This window comes from Pithys albifrons, chromosome 5 (assembly GCF_047495875.1).
Source record: "Pithys albifrons albifrons isolate INPA30051 chromosome 5, PitAlb_v1, whole genome shotgun sequence".
Classification (NCBI taxonomy): domain Eukaryota; kingdom Metazoa; phylum Chordata; class Aves; order Passeriformes; family Thamnophilidae; genus Pithys; species Pithys albifrons.
In genome coordinates this window covers 42,728,245-42,750,303 of record NC_092462.1, presented here as the reverse complement: position 1 = coordinate 42,750,303, position 22,059 = coordinate 42,728,245, and the positions used below count along the sequence as shown (strand labels likewise).

General features: G+C 40.7%; 1 protein-coding gene across 2 annotated transcripts in view; it reads left to right on the top strand.

The window, feature by feature from the left end:
- PDLIM3 (PDZ and LIM domain 3) overlaps positions 1-21,674 on the top strand; it is a 30,062-nt gene extending 8,388 nt beyond the window's left edge. Inside the window, exons 4-8 of one of the 2 annotated variants that reach the window (XM_071556331.1) lie at positions 11,972-12,159; positions 15,958-16,221; positions 17,633-17,760; positions 18,866-18,977; positions 19,731-21,674. In XM_071556331.1, the coding sequence (XP_071412432.1) occupies positions 11,972-12,159; positions 15,958-16,221; positions 17,633-17,760; positions 18,866-18,977; positions 19,731-19,920 (882 nt within the window). In that variant the 3' untranslated portion in view covers positions 19,921-21,674. The remainder of the gene's footprint in view (positions 1-11,971; positions 12,160-15,957; positions 16,222-17,632; positions 17,761-18,865; positions 18,978-19,730) is intronic. The other variant, XM_071556330.1, reaches the window with a different exon arrangement.
- The last annotated feature ends 385 nt before the right edge of the window (positions 21,675-22,059 follow it).

Genomic DNA, 22,059 nt, shown 5'->3' with positions numbered 1-22,059 from the left:
CAAAGCAAGTATGTCAAAGTATTTATTCTGTGGAAAAGAATGTAAGTGCAGATTCCATGTCAATAAATCCTGTACGATAAACACCTCCTACAATTCTGTTTTCCCAGAGATACTTCCGAACATGAATATGGCATTTCAGTATTTTGTTTCTCTCTTTTCTTTACAATCTAAAAACTTGCATTAAGTGATATTGAAAACTTAATCAGAAATAACATAGCCTCTTCAGCAGCAGGAGGTACTATACTGAAGAAACAAAACTATTTTAATTGCATGTTTTTGTGGAAGAGTAGGATACATATTTAATGAATAGCAAGGGAACAAATTCACTAAAAAAGCTATAGCAAAAACCATGCAGGCCTGTATGACAGAAGAGTAATCCCTCTGCATGAAAGCTGCATTCCTAAAAAAGACAGTTACTTAAAAATAGATCACAAGACTTGACTAAGTGTTATTTGGCAGATTATGGAAAAGCAGTTTCCATTGGGCAATCAGAAAACTGTTTCTCCTAGATTAAAAGCAGCCTTTTAATTTTAGTATATCTCTCATTCCTTCCTAGGAAAATCGGGAGCACTGAGTACATTTAATAAATAGTAGACACAAGAAAAGTAGCAATGCGTGCAAGCAAATATGCTAAACCATTTCTGGGATGACTTAGATTTTAGATTAAATTCTTCCATCCAAGAGCATCCATCACTCTGATCTCCCTGTGGAAAAAAAAAAAAAGAAACATAGCCTTTTTTTCTACAATTGCTGTAACTTTAAATTTTATCATCTATTTGGTCACAATACATGAGTCCCAACAGCATTGTGCATCAGTAGCAAAAACACTGTAAATTTTCTTTAATTCCAGATGACAAATACTTGCACAACAGCAACCTGTACTGTCTAGGTCATGTAAAAGCAAAGCCTCTGACACTACCTCCCATGGCATACTCCTGGAAAAGCTGGCAGTCCACAGCTTAGACAGGTGCACCCTGTGCTGGGTTAAGAACAGACTGGATGGCCAGGCCCAGAGTGTGCTGGTGAATGGTGTTACATCCAGTTGGCAGCCAGACACTAGTGGTGTTCCACAGGGATCAGTGTTGGGCCCAGTCCTGTTTAATATCTTCAGTGATTATCTGGTTGAGGGAATTGAGCCCACCATTAACACCAAGTTAAGGGGGAATGTTGATTTGCTGGAGGCAGGAGGGCTCTGCAGAGGGACCTGGATAGGCTGGAGAGATGGGCTGAATCCACCAGGATGATGTTTAACAAGACCAAGTGTCAGGTCCTGCTGTTCAGCCACAACAACCTCCTGCAGCACCACAGGCTAAGACAGAGTGACTGGACAGCAGCCAGGCAGAAAGAAACCTGGGGGTTCTGATCCGCAGGAAACTGAGCATGAGCCAGCAGTGTGCCCAGGTGTCCAAGAAGGCCAATGGCATCCTGGCCTGCATCAGGAATAGCGTGGCCAGAAGGACTGGGGAAGCAGTTCATTCCCTGTACTTGGCACTGGTGAGGCTGCATCTTGAGTACTGTGTCCAGGCCTAGACCCCTCAGTTCAGAAAGGAGATTGAGGACCTGGAGCAATTCCAGAGGAAAACAAAGCTAGTGAAGGGTCTGGAGCACAAGTCCTGTGAGGAGCAGCTGAGGGAGCTGGAGTTGTTTAGTCTGGAGAGGAGGAGGATCAGGGGAGACCTTACCGCTCTCTACAACTACCTGAAAGGAGGCTGTAGCCAGGTGGGGATCTGACTCTTCTCCCAGGCAAACAGCAACAGGACAAGATGACACATCTTGAGCTGTGCCAGGGGACATTTAGGTTGGACAGTAGGAAGAGGGTATTCACAGAAAAGGTGATTGGGCATTGGAATGGGCTGCCCAGGGAGGTGCTGGAGTCACTGCCACTGGAGGTGTTTGAGGAAAGACTGGATGTGCCACTCAGTGCCATGGTGTAGATGACAAGGTGGTGTTCACTCACAGGTTGGACTTGTTGGTCTCAGAGGCCTTTTTCAACCCAGCTGATTCTGTGACTCTGTGGTTCTGTGACTGGTGTGCAGAAATGGAAAACCACTGAGTTATATTTACAATTTATATAATAATTAAAATTTCTCAAAAGGTCATAGATCTTATAAATGTAGTCAGATTATTTGAACTCTTGCCAAATAGACATTGTAAAATTCACTAAGGTGAGAGAAGTCAGTCATTTAAAATACATTATAAGCCAACTAAATAGCAAAACCAGATGAAGACTTACACAATTTTCTTAGTATCCAATTTCTGCATGTAAGCTAATAAAGACAATTAAAATTAATGTAAAACCTATTTTAAATCTTTCAGCAATTTGGCCAACTATTTGAGAAAAAAATGCTTGAAAATGCTTGAAAATGGATGAAAATTATCCTACAGACACTTGGAGATTGTTATGTGAAAACTGATAGACAACTAAATATTGTTCCTACTTACAGCTCTGGAACAAGGAGCCTTTACACTGTATCAGGCTGAGCATCTCCCAAGTGTCATTTGGAGACAGATAGAGGCAATTGCCAGAGCAGAGTGGAAGTATTCACTATTTTTAAATCTGGGAAGGGGAAACTGAGGTGACAATTCAAACTTAGAGCAGTAAGTGGCTGACTGAGAGTCACTCTGGAAAGCTGCACATTCCCACAAAAAAAAAAACAGCCACTGTAATTTTGTTAGTCTGGAGCAACCTGTACCATGATGGACAAATAATAGGAAATAACAGGCCACTGGAAGAATTGCTAATACAATCACATTGCATTCAATACAATGGTATCTTAGAGCAGAGGGTTCTCAATGAATATAATTAGAAAGAAAATCTTTCACAATTGTGCTGGTTTGAAGGTGAACCAGCAGGGGAAATGAACTCACCACGAGAGAGATTATAAGTCAGAGCTAAAATTTAATAATAATATTACAATAACAACACTGATACACAAGGGAAATTGCTTTCAACTCACAATACCCCAGCAGTATAACCCAGTGTCCTGGGGCACAAACCCAAGGGGGTTTGTTTGCCCTTCTGCTGAGACCCCTGTGGCTCCCCCAAGTCCAGAGCAAAAGGAAAAGAAAAACCTGTTGGTGCAGGCGAGGGCTGTGGTCTGGGCGAGAGCGGTGATCTCCTGCTGTCGAGGTCCTGCTGCTGCTCTGGATCCGACGAGAAGGTCCTGAGGTCTTCTTACCCACCACTTATGTACCCTCAGGGAGCACTCAGTCCCTCCCCCTGGGCGGGGACTCACACAATGGGTGATTAACTCTGGGAGCCAGGGGTTGTTGAGCTGTTGATGGCCCATTAGCAGCTCCGCCCCCCTCAGGCTGGGTGTGAAGTGATAATGGCTCCCTGGGCAGCTGCTGCTAATGGCCCATTGTCCTTGGGGAATGAATAGAGGGGGTGGAATACACAGGTTTGATCACCACCACACAGGGTTAGCTGGTCCCTCCAGCTGAACTAGGACATTATCCACCCCTTATTCCACTCCATCTAGTCATTCCCAAATTAACCCCCTTTTTACCTATACATATATATACACATATATACGATGAAACATTACAAACTCTTCTCGCTCAAAATTAGGTCCCCTTGTGGTACACAACGTGTTTCTCCATCTTTTTGCATTACCCACCAAGTGCAACCAGGTCCTTGAGCAAAGACAATCCCTCGGGTGGGTTTGCCTTTGTTTGAGGTGGGACTAACCCAAACAGTCTTTCCTAACATACCTCTCATATGGACCACAGGGACTTTATCTCCATCTACAGTATTCAAGAGTTCTGATTGGGCAGGGCCAGCTCGATTGATGGAGCCCCGGGTGTTGACCAACCAGGTGGCCTTTGCCAAATGCAGCTCCCAGTGTTTGAAAGTTCCCCCACCCAACGCCTTCAAGGTTGTTTTCAGCAGTCCATTACCTCGCTCAACTTTCCCGGCAGCTGGAGCATGGTAGGGGATATGATACACCCACTCAATGCCATGCTCTCTGGCCCAGGTGTCTATGAGGCTGTTCTTGAAGTGGGTGCCGTTGTCAGACTCTATTCTTTCTGGTGTGCCGTGTCTCCACAGGACTTGTTTCTCAAGGCCCAGGATGGTATTCCGGGCAGTGGCGTGAGATACGGGGTATGTCTCCAGCCATCCAGTGGTTGCCTCTACCATGGTCAGCACGTAGCGCTTGCCTTGGCGTGTTTGGGGAAGTGTGATGTAGTCAACTTGCCAGGCTTCCCCATACCTGTATTTCGACCACCGTCCACCATACCATAGAGGCTTCACCCGCTTGGCCTGCTTGATGGCAGCACATGTGTCACAGTCATGGATAACCTGTGAGACACTGTCCATGGTTAGATCCACCCCTCGGTCACGAGCCCATCTGTATGTCGCATCTCTGCCCTGATGACCAGAAGCATCATGGGCCCATCGGGCTAGAAACAATTCACCTTTATGCTGCCAATCCAGATCTACCTGAGAGACTTCAATCCTGGCAGCTCGATCCACCTGCTCGTTGTTACGATGCTCCTCATTAGCCCGGCTCTTGGGTACATGAGCATCTACGTGACGGACCTTCACACTCAGCTTCTCTACCCGGGCAGCGATGTCCTGCCACATCTCAGCCGCCCAGATGGGTTTCCCTTTGCGCTGCCAGCCGGCCTTTCTCCAGCGCTCCAGCCATCCCCACAGAGCATTGGCCACCATCCACGAGTCAGTGTAAAGGTAGAGTCTTGGCCACTTCTCTCGTTCGGCGATATCCAAAGCCAGCTGAACAGCTTTCAGCTCTGCGACCTGACTTGATCCACCTTGTCCTTCAGTCGCTTCTGCAACTCGACGTGTAGGACTCCATACAGCTGCTTTCCATTTCCGGCTTGTCCCTACAATGCGGCAGGAGCCATCTGTGAAGAGAGCATATCGCTTCTCCTCTTCTGGTAGCTGGTTATATGGTGGGGCCTCCTCAGCTCGTGTCACCTGCTCCTCTTCTTCTTCAGAGGACAGTCCGAAACTCTCACCTTCCGGCCAGTTGGTGATGATTTCCAAAATCCCAGGGCGATTAGGATTCCCTATCCGGGTTCGCTGTGTGATCAGAGCGATCCACTTACTCCATGTGGCATCAGTGGCGTGATGGGTAGAAGGAGCTTTTCCTTTGAACATCCAGCCCAACACTGGTAGTCGGGGTGCCAGGATGAGCTGTGCCTCAGTGCCAATCACTTCTGAGGCAGCTCGAACTCCTTCATACGCTGCCAGGATCTCTTTCTCAGTTGGGGTGTAGCTGGCCTCAGATCCTTTGTATCCCCGGCTCCAGAATCCCAGCGGTCGTCCTCGAGTCTCCCCAGGTACTTTCTGCCAGAGGCTCCAGGATGGGCCATTCTCCCCGGCTGCAGTGTAGAGCACATTCTTCACATCCTGTCCTGTCCTGACTGGCCCAAGGGCTACTGCATGGGTAATCTCCTGTTTAATCTGCTCAAAGGCTTGTTGTTGTTCAGGGCCCCACTGGAAATCATTTTTCTTCCGTGTCACAAGGTAGAGAGGGCTTACAATCTGACTGTACTCAGGGATATGCATCCTCCAAAAGCCCACGGCGCCTAGGAAAGCCTGAGTTTCCTTCTTGCTGGTCGGTGGGGACATAGCTGCTATTTTGTTGATCACCTCTGTTGGAATCTGACGACGCCCGTCTTGCCACTTCACTCCTAGGAACTGAATTTCCTGAGCAGGTCCCTTGACCTTACTTCGTTTAATGGCAAAACCAGCTCTTAGGAGAATCTGGATTATCTTCTTTCCTTTCTCATAAACCTCCCCTGCTGTGTTCCCCCATACAATGATGTCATCGATGTACTGTAGATGTTCTGGAGCCTCACCCTTTTCCAATGCAGTCTGGATCAGTCCATGGCAAATGGTGGGACTGTGTTTCCACCCCTGGGGCAGTCGATTCCAGGTGTACTGCACCCCCTTCCAGGTGAAAGCAAACTGCGGCCTGCACTCTGCTGCCAACGGAATGGAGAAAAAGGCATTGGCAATGTCGATGGTGGCATACCACTTGGCTGCCTTGGACTCCAGCTCATACTGAAGCTCCAGCATGTCCGGCACGGCGGCACTCAGGGGGGGTGTGACCTCATTGAGGCCACGGTAATCCACCGTCAGCCTCCACTCTCCACTGGACTTTCGTACTGGCCATATGGGGCTATTAAAGCGTGAGTGAGTCTTGCTGACCACCCCTTGGCTCTCCAGCTCACGAATCATCTTGTGTATGGGGGTCACAGAGTCTCGGTCAGTGCGGTATTGCCGACGGTGCACTGTGGCTGTGGCCAGCGGTACCAATTGTTCTTCAACTTTCAGCAGTCCTACAGCAGAAGGGTCCTCTGAGAGGCCAGGCAAGGTGCTCAGCTGTCTGATTTCCTCTGTCTCCACAGCAGCTATGCCAAAGGCCCAACACAGTCCCTTTGGGTCTTTGAAATATCCATTCCTTAGGTAGTCTATGCCAAGGATACATGGGGCTTCTGGACCAGTCACAATGGGGTGTCTATGCCATTCCTTGCCAGTCAAGCTGACTTCAGCTTCCAGTACAGTCAGCTGTTGGGATCCCCCTGTTACCCCAGAAATAGAGATGGATTCTGCCCCGACGTATCCTGATGGCATCAACGTGCATTGTGCGCCAGTGTCCACTAAAGCTTTGTATTTCTGTGGGTCTGATGAGCCAGGCCACCGAATCCACACAGTCCAATAAACCCGATTGTCCCTCTCCTCTACCTGGCTAGAGGCAGGGCCCCCCTAGTTCTGGTCATGGTATTCACTGCGCTCTCCCTGTGAATATGACCGGGAGGTTCCTTCAAGAGGATCGGGCATAACATCATCATTCCTATACTGTCTGGAGCCTTGCCCACGAGAGACCGGAGCAGCCTTCAACCTTGAAGAATTGCCTGTGTTAGTTGTGCCTCTTTGCAATTCACGTACCCGAGCTGCTAAGGAAGAGGTGGGTTTCCCATCCCACTTCCTCATATCTTCTCCATGCTCATGGAGGTAAAACCACAGATTGCCGCGTGGAGTGTACCCTTTCTCCTTAGCTGGGAGACGCCTGCTTCTGATGGCGGAGACTCTTGTTTGTTCTGGAGAGATATGGAAGAGTCCTTCCTTAATCTTCTCTTCCAGTTCAGCCAGTTTTGTTTCCACAGCTGAGACATGGGCTCGTAATGGAGCAGTGACAGTGTCTTCATAAATCCTGAGTTTGCTGACCAGTGCACCCACCTTGTCTTCTCCCTCTCTCCACTGCAATGTTGCAAGGTAGCGAGAATACATTTCTGGCCCAAGTCGTGCAAATTTTAACCACATCTGGGATGTGCACTGGACACCATCTGGACTTTTAGGGAATCTCTCATCCTCTGAAAAGATTATCTCCAGTACAGCTAATTCCCTTAAGCACCGGATACCTTGTTCCATCGTGTTCCACTGTCCTTGCTGTACGTGGAGGTCCTCCTTACAAAGATATCTCTCCCTCACGCTTGACAACAGTCGCCGCCAGAGGCTGAGAGTTTCCTGTCTCTTTCCAATGCCCTGATCAATGACAACATCTCGAGACAGGGATCCCAGCTGCCTTGCCTCACTCCCATCTAGAATTGTATCATTGGCTGCAGCATCCCAGATTCGAAGTAGCCAGGTCAAGATGGACTCATTTGCCTGTCGTGTGAACTCTCTCCGGAGCTCACGCAGCTCTCCCAGGGATAGGGACCGGGTGATTATTTCTGGCTCCATTTCTTCTGCTTGAGATGAAGGTCCTGACTCTTCCTCGTCATGCACTATACGAACTGATTTGGTCTTTGATTTTCTTTTCTGGACAGGGGCAACTGCTATCGGTTTCTGTTGTCCTTCTGGCTCCTCCATGGTTTGCGTGGACATGGTGCTGGTTGATGTATCTCTCTTCCTCTCTGGCTCAGTCATGGTCTGGGTGGACATGGCGCTAGTTGATGTATCTCTCTTCCTCTCTGGCTCAGTCATGGTCTGGGTGGACATGGCGCTAGTTGATGTATCTCTCTTCCTCTCTGGCTCAGTCATGGTCTGGGTGGACATGGTGCTGGTGGGTTTGCTCCTTTTCTCCTCCTCCTGATGATGCTGTACCACACCAAGCAGTGTGCGGTAGGCAGTGGCCAGGGCCCAGCAGGTTGCTGTGAGCTGCACATCTCTGGGACTACCAGAGCATCTTCCTTTCACATAGCTTAGCATTTTGGCAGGGTCCTGCAGTTGTTCCGGGGTGAATTTCCAGATCATTTGAGGAGAGAAGGTCTCCAAATACTGGCCCATATCTTCCCACTTCCCGTGCCACTCAACATCATCCGCTCCCAGGGCAGGCCTCCAGCAAGTCTCCTTAGAGAGCCCAGTTCTGACCCTAAACATGGTGTATACAGTACAGAGGAGACAAAGCAACACTAACAGCAGGATTATGCTGTCCCTAACATCAAAAGGAAGCTCAATATTTTCAATGATTGTTGTAGCAGAGGTGAAAAGGTGGAAGTAACCATCTCCGCCTGTTTTCCCCACAGTCTGGGTGCTATTTTTAATGAGACCCCAGAGGTAACAACCCAAACCAGGACAGGCACACCAGACTGAATATACATTCACAATGAAATTCATTGCTTCTGATGTTATGACAACATAAACATAGTATATTAATAAAGCAATTTTGATCCTTCTCCCTGGTATTAAAGAGAGCATCAAAACAGGCACATGGTTCCCCATGTGTCGAAATATGAACAGGCCCAGATACACCATCCACATGAATACATCAAGCAACATGGTAGTCAGGGAGTTTCTGTACCCAAATACACAAAATGAAATTGTAGTTCTGACTTCTCTCTCGTGCCCCACGTTGGGCGCCAAAAGATGTGCTGGTTTGAAGGTGAACCAGCAGGGGAAATGAACTCACCACGAGAGAGATTATAAGTCAGAGCTAAAATTTAATAATAATATTACAATAACAACACTGATACACAAGGGAAATTGCTTTCAACTCACAATACCCCAGCAGTATAACCCAGTGTCCTGGGGCACAAACCCAAGGGGGTTTGTTTGCCCTTCTGCTGAGACCCCTGTGGCTCCCCCAAGTCCAGAGCAAAAGGAAAAGAAAAACCTGTTGGTGCAGGCGAGGGCTGTGGTCTGGGCGAGAGCGGTGATCTCCTGCTGTCGAGGTCCTGCTGCTGCTCTGGATCCGACGAGAAGGTCCTGAGGTCTTCTTACCCACCACTTATGTACCCTCAGGGAGCACTCAGTCCCTCCCCCTGGGCGGGGACTCACACAATGGGTGATTAACTCTGGGAGCCAGGGGTTGTTGAGCTGTTGATGGCCCATTAGCAGCTCCGCCCCCCTCAGGCTGGGTGTGAAGTGATAATGGCTCCCTGGGCAGCTGCTGCTAATGGCCCATTGTCCTTGGGGAATGAATAGAGGGGGTGGAATACACAGGTTTGATCACCACCACACAGGGTTAGCTGGTCCCTCCAGCTGAACTAGGACAACAATCTAAATTACAAATTGTATCATAAAATGATTTTTAAAATCCTTTCTGCTATATTGTCAATGTAAAATAATATGATGACCTGTAAACATTTTCTGTTACAACCTCTTCAACTTCACTGAAGGTAATTTTGTACTCATTACCAACATCTCTTGAATTGTTTTTATTTGAGCTTTTCTCTTTTGCTTGTGGCCTTGCCTTTGAACATTTTGTTCAGTGGGACTAGAGTTTTGACCACGAAGGACGTTATACGTTCCTAGGAGATATGTATTATGCACATAGACAAGTATAAAAAACTAAAACACACTATTCTAAAAAGTAAATCAACTTTTGAAACAATGTAATTTTCCTAGCTAGTTTGGAGGACTTACCTCTCTTTTTAATAGCATTCAAAGATAGAGATTTCAGACGCATGATACCTCCAAAATGTACACACATTTGTTCTGTCACAACAATTACCCCAATGAATACCATCATATGGCCTGTGTTGGATGCCTTTCTACACACTTTGGGGGATTTATTAGTTCTATTCCTGATTCCTATATCACTGCAAAAATGTATCTAGCCCTGCAAAAAGAACATCAGTCAGTGGGGAAAAAATTAAGAAATTACGTACTGTAATTCTCAAATATTCCTGATTAGGAATTTCAACATCTAGTTTTCATTTAGCCTTTGAACTAAAAAAGTTCAAAGAGGACTTTTCACAGATTCAATGAGATCCAATAAACACAAGAGCTGGACTGTTTTTGCTGCTGTGTGTTCTGTCACTGACATTTTATATCAATAGTGAGTTGTAAAGAAAAAAAGACTTTAAGTCTGACTAACTGCAAATACTTGTTTCACAACTGTTACATTGTAAACATGCCATTATGGTACCTCATCTTCTGCTCTGTTCATTTCTCAATGAGAAATGAAAAAGGGGGATGAAATTACAATGTTCTTGGTTGGTTTTGTTCATACTGAATCATACATGGATTTAAATCCATTTTAAATATTTTGACGTTAATATCTTTCATTAAGTAGCCATGATTCTAAACACTATTAGATTATTTCCATTTACTAATACATTCTGTTAACTGCAATTCAGTTCTATCAGACAGAAAGAAGGAATTGCAAGTAAAATCTTTGTGGTCGTTTATCTGATTGCTGCTTTCAGTAGCCTCTTACAGTGCAATGCTGCTAAACATTTTCATTTAATAAAACTGCTTTTTACTATTTGCATTTTCTGGTTGCACATTCTATATATCCATGATTTTCCCTTAGTCTGATCCTAAACGTATTTCTGAAATGTTTTCACAACAATCATGCTCAAAACCAAAGCCAAAGCAGAGAACTGGCAAAGATTTCTATGAAAATTCAAGTATTAGTGATCTGCACTATCTTACAATTGTAAGATCCAGTCTCTGAAGAAAAGACCAAGTCGAGTTGTAGGAACACAGAAGCTTTTTATTGCAGGTGGAGGGAAGTTCAAGTGCTCTCCCAGCACTGTTTCCAAAGAGTACTGCAGGATATCAGGACAAGGTAATGGACTGCAGCAGCCAATGTTCTTCACCCACTAGGCTAGTAGGAGAATAACCCCTCATCAGGAGACAACACTGTTGTTTTTCAAAGTCTACTTCTGAGGCCTAAGGTGGACCTGAGCTCAGGAGACTGTACTAAATATGCACAGTACAAGTGAATTTTCACACAGTCAGCAGTCCTTGTCATTCCTGGCCAACTACTACAGAATGGCATTTTAAGTATCTGAAAGGTCACCAGAGATTTTATTTCCAGACCTTATCCCTATGAATTCAGCAACTATAGGAAATTATCCTGGCCAACAATTTAAAAAAAAGAAAAAAGTACTACTCCAGAAATAAACAAACACAGGTAGAATGATTTCAACTTTACCCATTCCTGCGTTTTATATATTTATGATGATTTCACATTTTGTTTAAATTATACCAGCATCACAATTTTCGATGCACAGGTATGCTTCAAAGACAAAATACATTCAGAAGAATGTCTTCAATCTGATGCACACTCGAGACTCTTTCAATTCAAATAAGTTAAAAATTATGTGTTAAAAATTATGTGTCTAGGCAAGACACTTACAATAAAAGTCATATTTTTGGGAATCCCTGCATCAGTTGGTGAGGAAAATGCAGAAGCTAGAGATTAGCACTAAAGCAAAGCAATCTAGCTAACTACACATGAAATATTTTTAAAAGAATGTAAATAGTGCAAAATCTAGAGACAATATGAAAGGTCACTATAATATCCCTCCCTCCCATTTCTTCTAAGCCTTCTGTTTGCCTGGAAGCAGGAAAATAATGTGTATGGCTCAAGTATCACATACAAAATTCATGGGGAAATATAGTATGATTGCACCAGCTAAGAAATAACACAGTTGCAAAAGTAAAAAATGCAGAGATTAACAATACTGATGTTATCAGTTGTACTCATTACTAGCTTTGGTGTGCATTGTAGCTCTGTGTATTTTATCTGCCTATTATGTACAGGAATTCAAGCCTATTGGTACAGCTCACAACAGAAGGGCCCAGCCTTTTGTTGCAGCAGCTAATATTGATGAAAAAAGACAGGTAGTGAGCTCCTCCTATAATTCTCCAATTGGGCTCTATTCATCTGGCAATATTCAAGATGCACTTCATGGACAACTGAGGGGTCTCATTCCTAACTCATCGCAAAAGTGAGTACTAGTATTTACTTATAATACATGGTCACTTGTGTTATGTCATTATATGTTCCATTTTCAATTTAAAAGTCCAGCTCTTGCTGTTTGGTTTGGGGTTTTTTTGTTTGTGGAGGTTTCGTTCTTTTTTCCTGGAGAATCAGAAATTTAATCATTATCAAAAAAGAAAGGAAAAAAAGACGATCAATGAAACAATTTTTTCCAACACAAAGAACTATCCATTCAGCTCTGTAGTAGCAATGCTGCAGGTAACTAAAATTTGCACTCTGCATTGAGCTGCAACAATCTCACCTTCTCTCTTACAGCTTCACTTTACTCTGAATGTTCTTGAACACTACAGTGATTGTATTTTGAGTACCGGCATGAAAAAATTAACATGGTGACTTCATGGTTACAATTTTAAAACTTTTTAAGCTACCTTTTAACTAGAAATGAGCATTTGTAGGCTTAAGATAGTTATTTAACCTTTCTTTCTTTACAGGACATGAACTACTTTGAACACAAACATAATATTCGGCCGAAACCTTTCATAATCTCAGGCCGAAGCAGGTTATAAACTTTGAGTGCTGTGCTGGATTTGATGCATGGTGTTATTTGTTTAATAGATGGATACTCACCACTGACATTAATAAAACACACTGATGTACTTGAAATTTACTTATAGTACTAGACAGCCTAATGCCAAAATTAAAAAACAAAATAAACAAAAAAAATTCAATGGTTGACTTGCAGAGCTCAGGCTTGAAATTCAAATTTCTATTTCTGAAAGAAGGCACGTCTACACATTCATCTCAGTTATACTGATAAGAGTCTGAACCTGATTTAGTTTACAGCATAGCACCAGATATTGTATATTTACAGATCTTTGTCACTCTGAACTTCTTCTGTCCAAATGCAAATACATGTAATTTGTTAATTTGCTAAATAACAGATAGCTACTTATATAGGTTATAAACTAGGCCATTCAGACATTTCAAGTTTGCATTTCAACAGACATCTTTCCAGAGGACAACTTAACACTGAGCTAAAATTGAAAAAAATTATGCCAGACATGTAAAGCTCCCATGCAGAAAAGCTTATGCATTTACCTCCATCATTTTGATGTAATAATCCTCTTTCGTAACTGGTGATGAAATTCCTCACTATTGTTTGAATTATTAAATACAGCGGGGAAAAAACAATTCAAACTGCATGGCTAAAAACACAAGGAAGCTCAAAAGGACCTGAGGTATGCAATATATTGCGATGTGAACCTTTGTCCTTTCTAGCAGTAGCAGTTTTTACTAGCAGAATTAGTGTTCTACATTTAATTCTTAAAATCCATAATGCCTGCATTTTAATTATACTAATTTAAGTCTGACAAACTGCACCAGAAAAACAGGGTGATAAATGATTGCAGTGTACAAAGGGCAATCTCACATGGATCGTCAGTTTTGAGAGATAACTTAAATTTTTCAATCACCTGTCTGTAGAAGATGGTCCCACCCTGCAAACATGAACCATCAGTGCAGAACACCACCACAGTGGAGAAAGGTGCCCAAGGACAAAACAGTCCTTAGAAAACCTCCACAGCTTCTAAATGTAAGCAGCACTTACATACTGTACCAAAACTGACTTTGGGACCACTAGGTACCCTTTTACAAGTGCCTGCTGGATTTACAAAGATTCAAATAAGTGCATCAGGAGTCAAATCTCCTAATTCGGAAACCTCAATTATACAGTATTTCCCATTAAAATGCTGAAGTAACCACTTTCCAGCATGTCAGATGAGGAAATTAAACTGCAAAAACTACCCTGACAGAGATGCAACAAGTTTCAGAACTTCAGCTGGGCAAGGTGTGTCAGGTGTTCTAGCACTGGAGAGGTCTGCTCTTTCAAACTGCAGAATCAGGGACACAGGGTGTTAGATCTGCAAAACCTTGCTGTCACACTGGTTGTCTGCTACTTTTTCATCAGTTTGGCTCAGTACATATACACTGCTAAACACAGAAAAAAAGAAATCACCCCCTTGACTGTAACTATTCTTTTAGGACACATAGCTGAGACTAAATAGGACTTGGATTAAAAGACATAATTGTGGACTGGAGGTTTGAACTGACAGGTTGGACACTGTCCAACATTTTGGGCTTTATTCTGGCAAAACTAACTGGAGCTTATATAACTGCATTGTATTTATTATTTGCCTATAATTTATCCTTTTTTAACATTACTTTGGCTGCTCATAGCAAGTTGTGCTTTACCTAATCTTTTCCTGCTACTTTCCATTTACTAATGCTATTGGCACTGACAAAACTTATCCTGCTGCAGGATTTAAGGTGGGCTTCATTCTTCTAAAAGAAAATACTGTAAAAATACTGTAAATACTGCAATGTATGTTGCCCTGTGTGGATTTTTTGCCTGGATCATGTTAGGTGATGATGCACAATTATAGTTTGTGTTAAGACTTGCCTGACCTCCAGGAATATGCTTTTTCTGGCATGTCTTTGATGGTAAAGTATATATTTCCCTTTAAAATTTTGAGAAAGTGGTCCTGCACAAATTTCCCTCTGAATTAAAGCCAAAATTCTGGGTTGTCTTCTCCACCCAAGAGTACCTACTGGGCAGAGGACTGTATAGTGAAACTGGGAAATAGAGCATTCTCCCAGGTTTACACAGAATCATCAGCTTGGAGAGAATTAACCACAACCCTGATATGAAGGTTGGAGGATGCATTTGAAGCATTTATTGTCTCACAGCACTGAATATCACATAAATGGTAACCAATGACTGTGGAAAAGCCTTGGTTGTGTGCTGTTGCATAGCAACCGCAAAGAAATATCCCATAACAAAGAAAGCCTCTGAGGTACTTTGGAGAGAAGACTGTACTGTTTAAAATAGTGACACTGAAAAAGACTTCAGGCCTAATGTTCACATTCTTTTGCTAATCTTTTTCCAGGTATGTTGAATTGTACCGTAACTTCACTAATCACTTATGTCAAGCAATATTAATATTTCCAAAAAGTGTACTTCTTATTTTTTTATATATAAATTATATGTAAAGTCTACTTCAAAAGTAGGAAAAGTTAATTCTGTGACTATGTGCCCATTTCTTGTGAAGGACCACTTTACATTCCACTGGCAACACTGTAACTTAGAAAAGCAAAAGTAAGCCTGGATGCTTTAGTATCTCTTCATTGTAATGATTAGTGAATATTTCTTTTAAAAAATTGTTAAACTAATTTTAAAATATTAATAAATATCTTGCTGTAGACTTCAAGGAAATCTAGAAAATATCACATCCATTATTTTTCACTAATTCATAGTAGTCTTTTCAGCTGTGGACTGAGATGTTTGTGAGTTACAGAACTGGAATGATGTTTCTAGAATTCCGGTGCTGCAGGTGTTCACCCTTGTATGCTACCCTCTTACAGATGTTAAGAATTACTCATGTAGAACAAAGAATTTTAGAGAGGCTTAATTAATCCTCAGTAAACACTAGCATTACAAAAGTAAAGAAATGTTATGTTCTGAAGCATTCAATCTATCAGTGGATTGTTACTATCTTTAAAGAAAATGCATGCCAGAATTTCAAGGGCTGCTTTATAACTGGCATTGATAATTTTTGCAGGAATACTTCTTTCAATCATTACACATACTTTTGCTTTTCTCTACTTTCTATACTTTTGCTTTTCTGTGTCTGTTCCATTTATGCTTTTAAGGCCCGCTAATACATCACTGTATTCCTGTCCTTTTGTCTTTATTCTCTGTAATGCAATGCACACTGCACACTCTCCTGTAATGTGGCTGTTAATCCAGTGGATGCAGCACTCCATCAGGGCTGGACTGTGGCAGTGGGCGCAGCACCCCCTCTTCGATTAGCACGGTTAGCTCTATCTGCCCCACCGAGCTGAAAGCAGTGTCTAAGATGGCCCCCAATGTTCCCTTGGAAATGGAGCTTCCTGGTGTCAAGATTGTACATGCTCAGTTTAACACACCTATGCAGTTGTACTCAGATGACAATATCATGGAAACACTGCAAGGCCAAGTTTCTACAGCTCTGGGGGAAACACCTGTCATAAGGTAATTAGAGCAGTATCTTTAATAATAATGAATATACAAATTTAAAATATGCCAAAAATCACAAGCTTTAATAATATCATACTCTTTCTATGAAAAAGGGGAAAAGGGTTAGAGAGAAACTAAGTAATTTAAAATCATTCAGTATTTTTATTAAAATATTAGTAATTTCTATTTTCTCACCCAGAGTATTGGAGAATTCAGAATTTAAAAATAAATATTTCATAGGTGATAATCTTTGAATTGTGGCCAATAAACAAAAACTGATCATATTACCTGGACTATTAGATTACTAAATCAAGAATTTGATTCTATCCAAAATTCAAAACTGTTTATTACTATTATAATTATTTATCTTAATAACAATTGAATCATTTTATCTCATTAGTAATTCATAAAATATTATAAATAAAATTTATTTCAACTGTCAAAATTCAGGTTAGTAAGAATAGGAAAGCTTGTAAATGTTTATAGTGTTCTAGGTACTTAACTTCCATTCAGGGCAAGTCATTTAGTACAACTCCCTATCACACAAAAAGAGACAGAATTTACTTTAGGCCTACTAATCCATTTCTGACTTATGAATTTTATTCATTGCATGACTAAAAGTCAGGTAGGAGCCTTATGTATATGGATAACAATTATGATTATATAATAAAAGATTTTAAAGCACTATTCATATTTTTCAAGGGATAATTCACCAGCCATGCTGTTTTATCTTTACTTTTGCATAATAGTAGCTTATTTTTCTGTTTTACAACAGTACTTAATTATTCATAATATATATATATACAGTGTAAACTAAAGCTAATTACTAATATTTTAAATAAGCAATAATCACTTGGACGAATGAGCTGCCTTCTGCAGCTTGAAGAATTTGGCTGCTACTAACAAAAAAAACCCATATTTATATAAAAGTATTTAAGTTCACCCTATCTGATGAAAAAAACCTTAGAAGTCGTATCTTCACAAAAGATTTGTTTGCTTAGGTTTTGGCTGACCTTATGTAAAGGTATGAGCTGTGATTTTAAGAGTATTCTTGAGGCCAGCTGCTGTGAAAAGGGAACTTCTGGATACCATTCCAAAGAGCAACTTGTTAATACATCAGTTCATTACAGGAATGAACCTATTTTGAGGTTAAACGGTTTATTTCCAAATGTCAATAGAGACAGAACAGTAATTATGGAAATACTTTAATGAATTGGTAGATTGATTTTTGTAACAATCTCACCAATTTAATTTTTTTCAGCACTTTTTATATACAAAAGAGGTTATATAAAGAAAAGCTACCAGGAAGAAAGTCTTTCAGTGGTTGTTGAAACACATTGTCTTTATTTTTGTTTCCTGGTGGAGCTATTGCTTAAAACTTATGTTTGTTAAACTGCCTTACCCGCTCTTCCTCTCTTTGATGCAGTGACCCATGTCCCAACTCAGTGTCTCAGTCTGACGTGTACAAGATGCTGCATGCCGACCAGGAGGAGCCCACTCAGCCTCGCCAGTCTGGCTCCTTTAAGGTGCTCCAGAATTTAGTCTCCGAGGAAGGTGGTTAATAATGACATATTCTACCTGTTCAAATAATTGTAAAATGTTTGTGGAAAGGGGGGATCTGAGAAGAAAATTAAAGAGATCAGAGATATAAGAATTTCTGAAAGCCCAAATCACTCTGTATCTTCTAGCTATCACACCAGTCTCCTGCCATTTCCCCACCCGGTTTATATAGCTAGCAATCTTATCTGTGAATACAATAAAGGTGTTAATTACCTTTTTCAGGATTTCCTCTCAGCTTTTAAGGTCATTAATGATTTTTAAGGTCAAAGCTGACTTCAACTGAACAATAAAGAATTTTATGTGCGATTTTTTGGGACAAGTTGCTTATACTCCTGACACTAAGAAAGAAAACACCTCCAGGAAAAGAGGAATTTAAACTAATGCTTAAAATCTCCTTAAAAACTGTTCCATCTTCATTCTAAATAAAGGATGAAGAGGAAAATATAATTTACAGCCATATTTCCTTCAAATGAAGAAGTTTTGAAAATAAAATCACTAAAGGCTACCAGCTTGTTACATTTACAGTAAGACTAAAGAGTAAAATACAACAAAAATTAATCTAAAGATAAATATTTAAAATTTTAATGTTTATTTCTCAATATTTACCAGAGAAGGGATAACTATGTCTAATTTTCTATATATATCATTGTGGGATTTTGCTTAGTATTTTCTTGTATTTTGCTATTATTTTGTATTCATCTCATGTTACTAATTTTTCCTAATTTGTTTGTATGGTTAGTTATAAAAATAAGAAGCTTTCTAACAATAGGTCTTGATTATGTTATGTTGCTACATTAATTCCCAATCCTTCTCTCCCTCCTGCTACATCCAAGACCTACTATCAGAGAATCAGATGATGTCAATGAGACAGAGAGCACTGTATATAGAATCTCTTCTGTATGTGCCTTTTGGCTACGGCTACACCACACTTTTTCTGATTCCAAAGTGGTGGCATCCGGCCAACTAAAGTTGTATAGTGAAACAGTACTGTTTCTTGATATAAGTGAAAATCTGTAAATACGGGCAGAAGGATATTTACAGGAAAAGTACTTATTTGCATCAGATGCTTTTATATTAGCCTATATGTTTTGTTTCTCAGATGGACGCCCTGTGGGTACAAGAAGTGTGAAAGCACCTGTAACAAAGACACCTACTGCCATGCCAGGTGTCCAGAAAGTGCCACTATGTGACAAATGCGGGAATGGGATTCTGTAAGTTGTTTCTTTTTCGTTTTAGAAAATCTCTCATTAAAGCACATGTCAACAAACACCACTGCGGATTACAGGAGTGCTTTCCCATAATGCTTCCAGAGAGCAGAGATATAAAAATATATTGTTCTCAATTTCAAATTATTAACCTGTACCTTCAACAATTTCAAGACAGATTATTTCAGTTTTGAAAATGTACTATCAAGGTTTTAATTAGGATTTTTGAGGACCTTTTGCAAGACAGCCATTAACACATAATGAAACCCAAAGTTATCTGTGCTGTCTTGGCTCAGGCTGTGAATACTTAGAAGTTTCTTGGTAGTGCAAAGCACCCTTCTCTCAACCCAGTGGGTCATAAAAGAAAAGAAATGTGGTTTTGAAACTCATTTTGTCACTCTTGTTAGGTAAGGCTGTACTTTCTCTCTTGTAACCAGACTAACATGTTTCTTCAAACTCTTAATTTTCCAATGCACTAATGAACTATGTGATCAACTTTACGGCATTTATGTCACTCCAACTCAGCATCCAACATTGGATTATATAGTAGCTTCCAAAACCATAGAACATACTTTTTGTCATACTGCATCATAAAATCATAGAATGGTTTAAGTTGGAAGGGACCTTAAAGATCATCTAGTTCCAGCCCCCCTGCCATGAGTAGGGACACCTTCCACTAGACCAGGTTGGTGCAGTTACTTCTCACTTTAAATTCATATGAATTAATTGGGTTTTTTTCTTTTCCTTGTTCCCATATAGAGGAACAGTGGTGAAGGCACGTGATAAATACCGGCACCCAGAATGTTTTGTGTGCTCTGACTGCAATCTCAACCTGAAACAAAAGGGCTACTTCTTCGTGGAGGGCCAGCTGTACTGTGAGGCTCACGCACGAGCTCGCATGAGGCCACCGGAGGGATATGAAACAGTCACTGTTTACCCAAAATGCTAGTCTTAGGTTAACACACAAATACATGCATGCACACAAAAAGCCACTACCAGCTTAGAACTGCAGTACAAGTGCCAGGACTCCTGCCTAAATCCAAAGTAGCAGCTTTTAAATCTTTCCTTGTGGGATCCTGGCCCTATTGGCCAGCAGTAGAATATTATACCAGCAAAATTCTGCTACAATATTGTTTTTGAAGTTCTCCTGGAATACAAAAAGTTAAACAGCTGAGGTCTTACATGAATGCTACAATATATACATAAGTGCTGTTATCAAGACACTATTTTTAACATAAATTAAGTATCTATGCAAACACCAACAGCATCAAAGTCTTACAGGTTGGGCCCCTACAAATACAGAAACTTGACAGATCATTTAAAAAGCAGCTATTTTACATGGATAGTACAAAACAAGCAGTTGTTCATGTCAGCTATCTATTATTCAACCAGCATTAATGTACACCCCAAATAGGTTTTGCTTTTTTTGCTTTGAATTTGGGGTTATATTGCCTTAATTTTTTGATGCAGCAACTGTGACAAAGAATAGATGTCAAGTCACATAATCAAATGGCTAGTATAATAAAGACTGGTTAGTGTGATGCAAAACAAAAATTCTGTGTTGTCTTAATGATTTGTAATGACATCAACTTCCACATCACTTAGCAGAAAATTGTTCTGAGGCATGCACACACATGCATTGTTTTTTGGAAAAAAACCCACCACACTCTTAATAGGAACTCATATCAAATTGAGTTTAAAAGTAAATTTTAAAACCTTTCTGCAGAAAATTATACTGGATTTTTGCATCTCCATCTTTCAATTTCCATAGTAGAAACAAAGGGGAAACAACATCATAATATCTTTATTGCTGGAAAATTAACACGAGGACAACTTGAAAAATAAATGCTAATTAAACTATGCAAAGGAAAAATCTATTACAAATGTCCTGGTGAAGTCCTAAGGGGAAATAGGGGCTGAAAGAATTCAGTTTTGTAATTGATTTCTGAAACTTGTTAAATATTGCTTTCAGGTACCTGCCACCTACATAAACACACCTACCTGGCAAACCAAACCTTAGCATTTTCAGATAATATCAACATAAGTAATAAGTTATTTATTGAGGTATTTTGAACTCAATTTAAAGTAGAAAAATCTACAAAATTTTATATCCAGTCTACAATACTAACAAAAAGTAACAACTCAGTGGCAAAAAACTGTATATAACTTTCTCATTCTACAATATAAGAAACTTAAAATGTAAGTAGAATATGGAATCAAAATAACAAGCTGTACATACTTTAAATTTATTTTTAAAATTCACGAGTCCTAAAGATTGAAACAGAATGTTCACATATTCAAAGACTTTTCAAAATATCTTAAAGTATTGTTTCATAATTTAAAAGTTTTAAAGATGTGTGTCAGTGCCTTTATTATTTAGATTTGTATATCAAAAGCAGACAAAAAAGAAGTTGCACCCTTTTCAAGGTTACTTCCTGAATTATTTTTTGGCACAAAAAATAATTTTGCTCTTCAGATGTCATGGAGACTATATGTAGTATTAATATTTTCCCACTGATAAAGCCTATAAATCTGAAAATCCTTTTGGAAGCAAGAGTGCACATAATGTCTATTTTTACAAACTTAAAATGTCATTAGGGTTTTAAAATGTTTGTTTAATATTTGTGTTTTTGTGGAGTAACTAAAAGTAAAAATAAATGTACTACATATGATATTCTGTGTTTCTTTTCAACTGGGATGGAAAATTAGAAAGTGGGAGTGTCAAGTGAAGTGACTTGACAATAACATAAGTTTGGCATTTCGGTCTGACAGAACAGTATGTTTCAGATTTATCAAACCCCTGGCAAGAACAAAGGACAATTTTTATATTAAGCATTTGTGTATATAACCTGGGCTTTCAAAAACTGAATGACATCATGTGCTTTCAAAACTGAAGACCTAAAACTGCTGTCTTTAACATGCCAAAAATACCAGTTGCAAATGTGGGGAAACTCTTGGAAATGCATACACTAGAACTGTTATGTTACAAGGACGTCATAGAACATGACCTGATGCTAAAACTTTGGGGGGAGTTCAGTGGTATTGCAACATCACATAGTGCTATTTTGTGAGGTCTGAAGTTGGATAT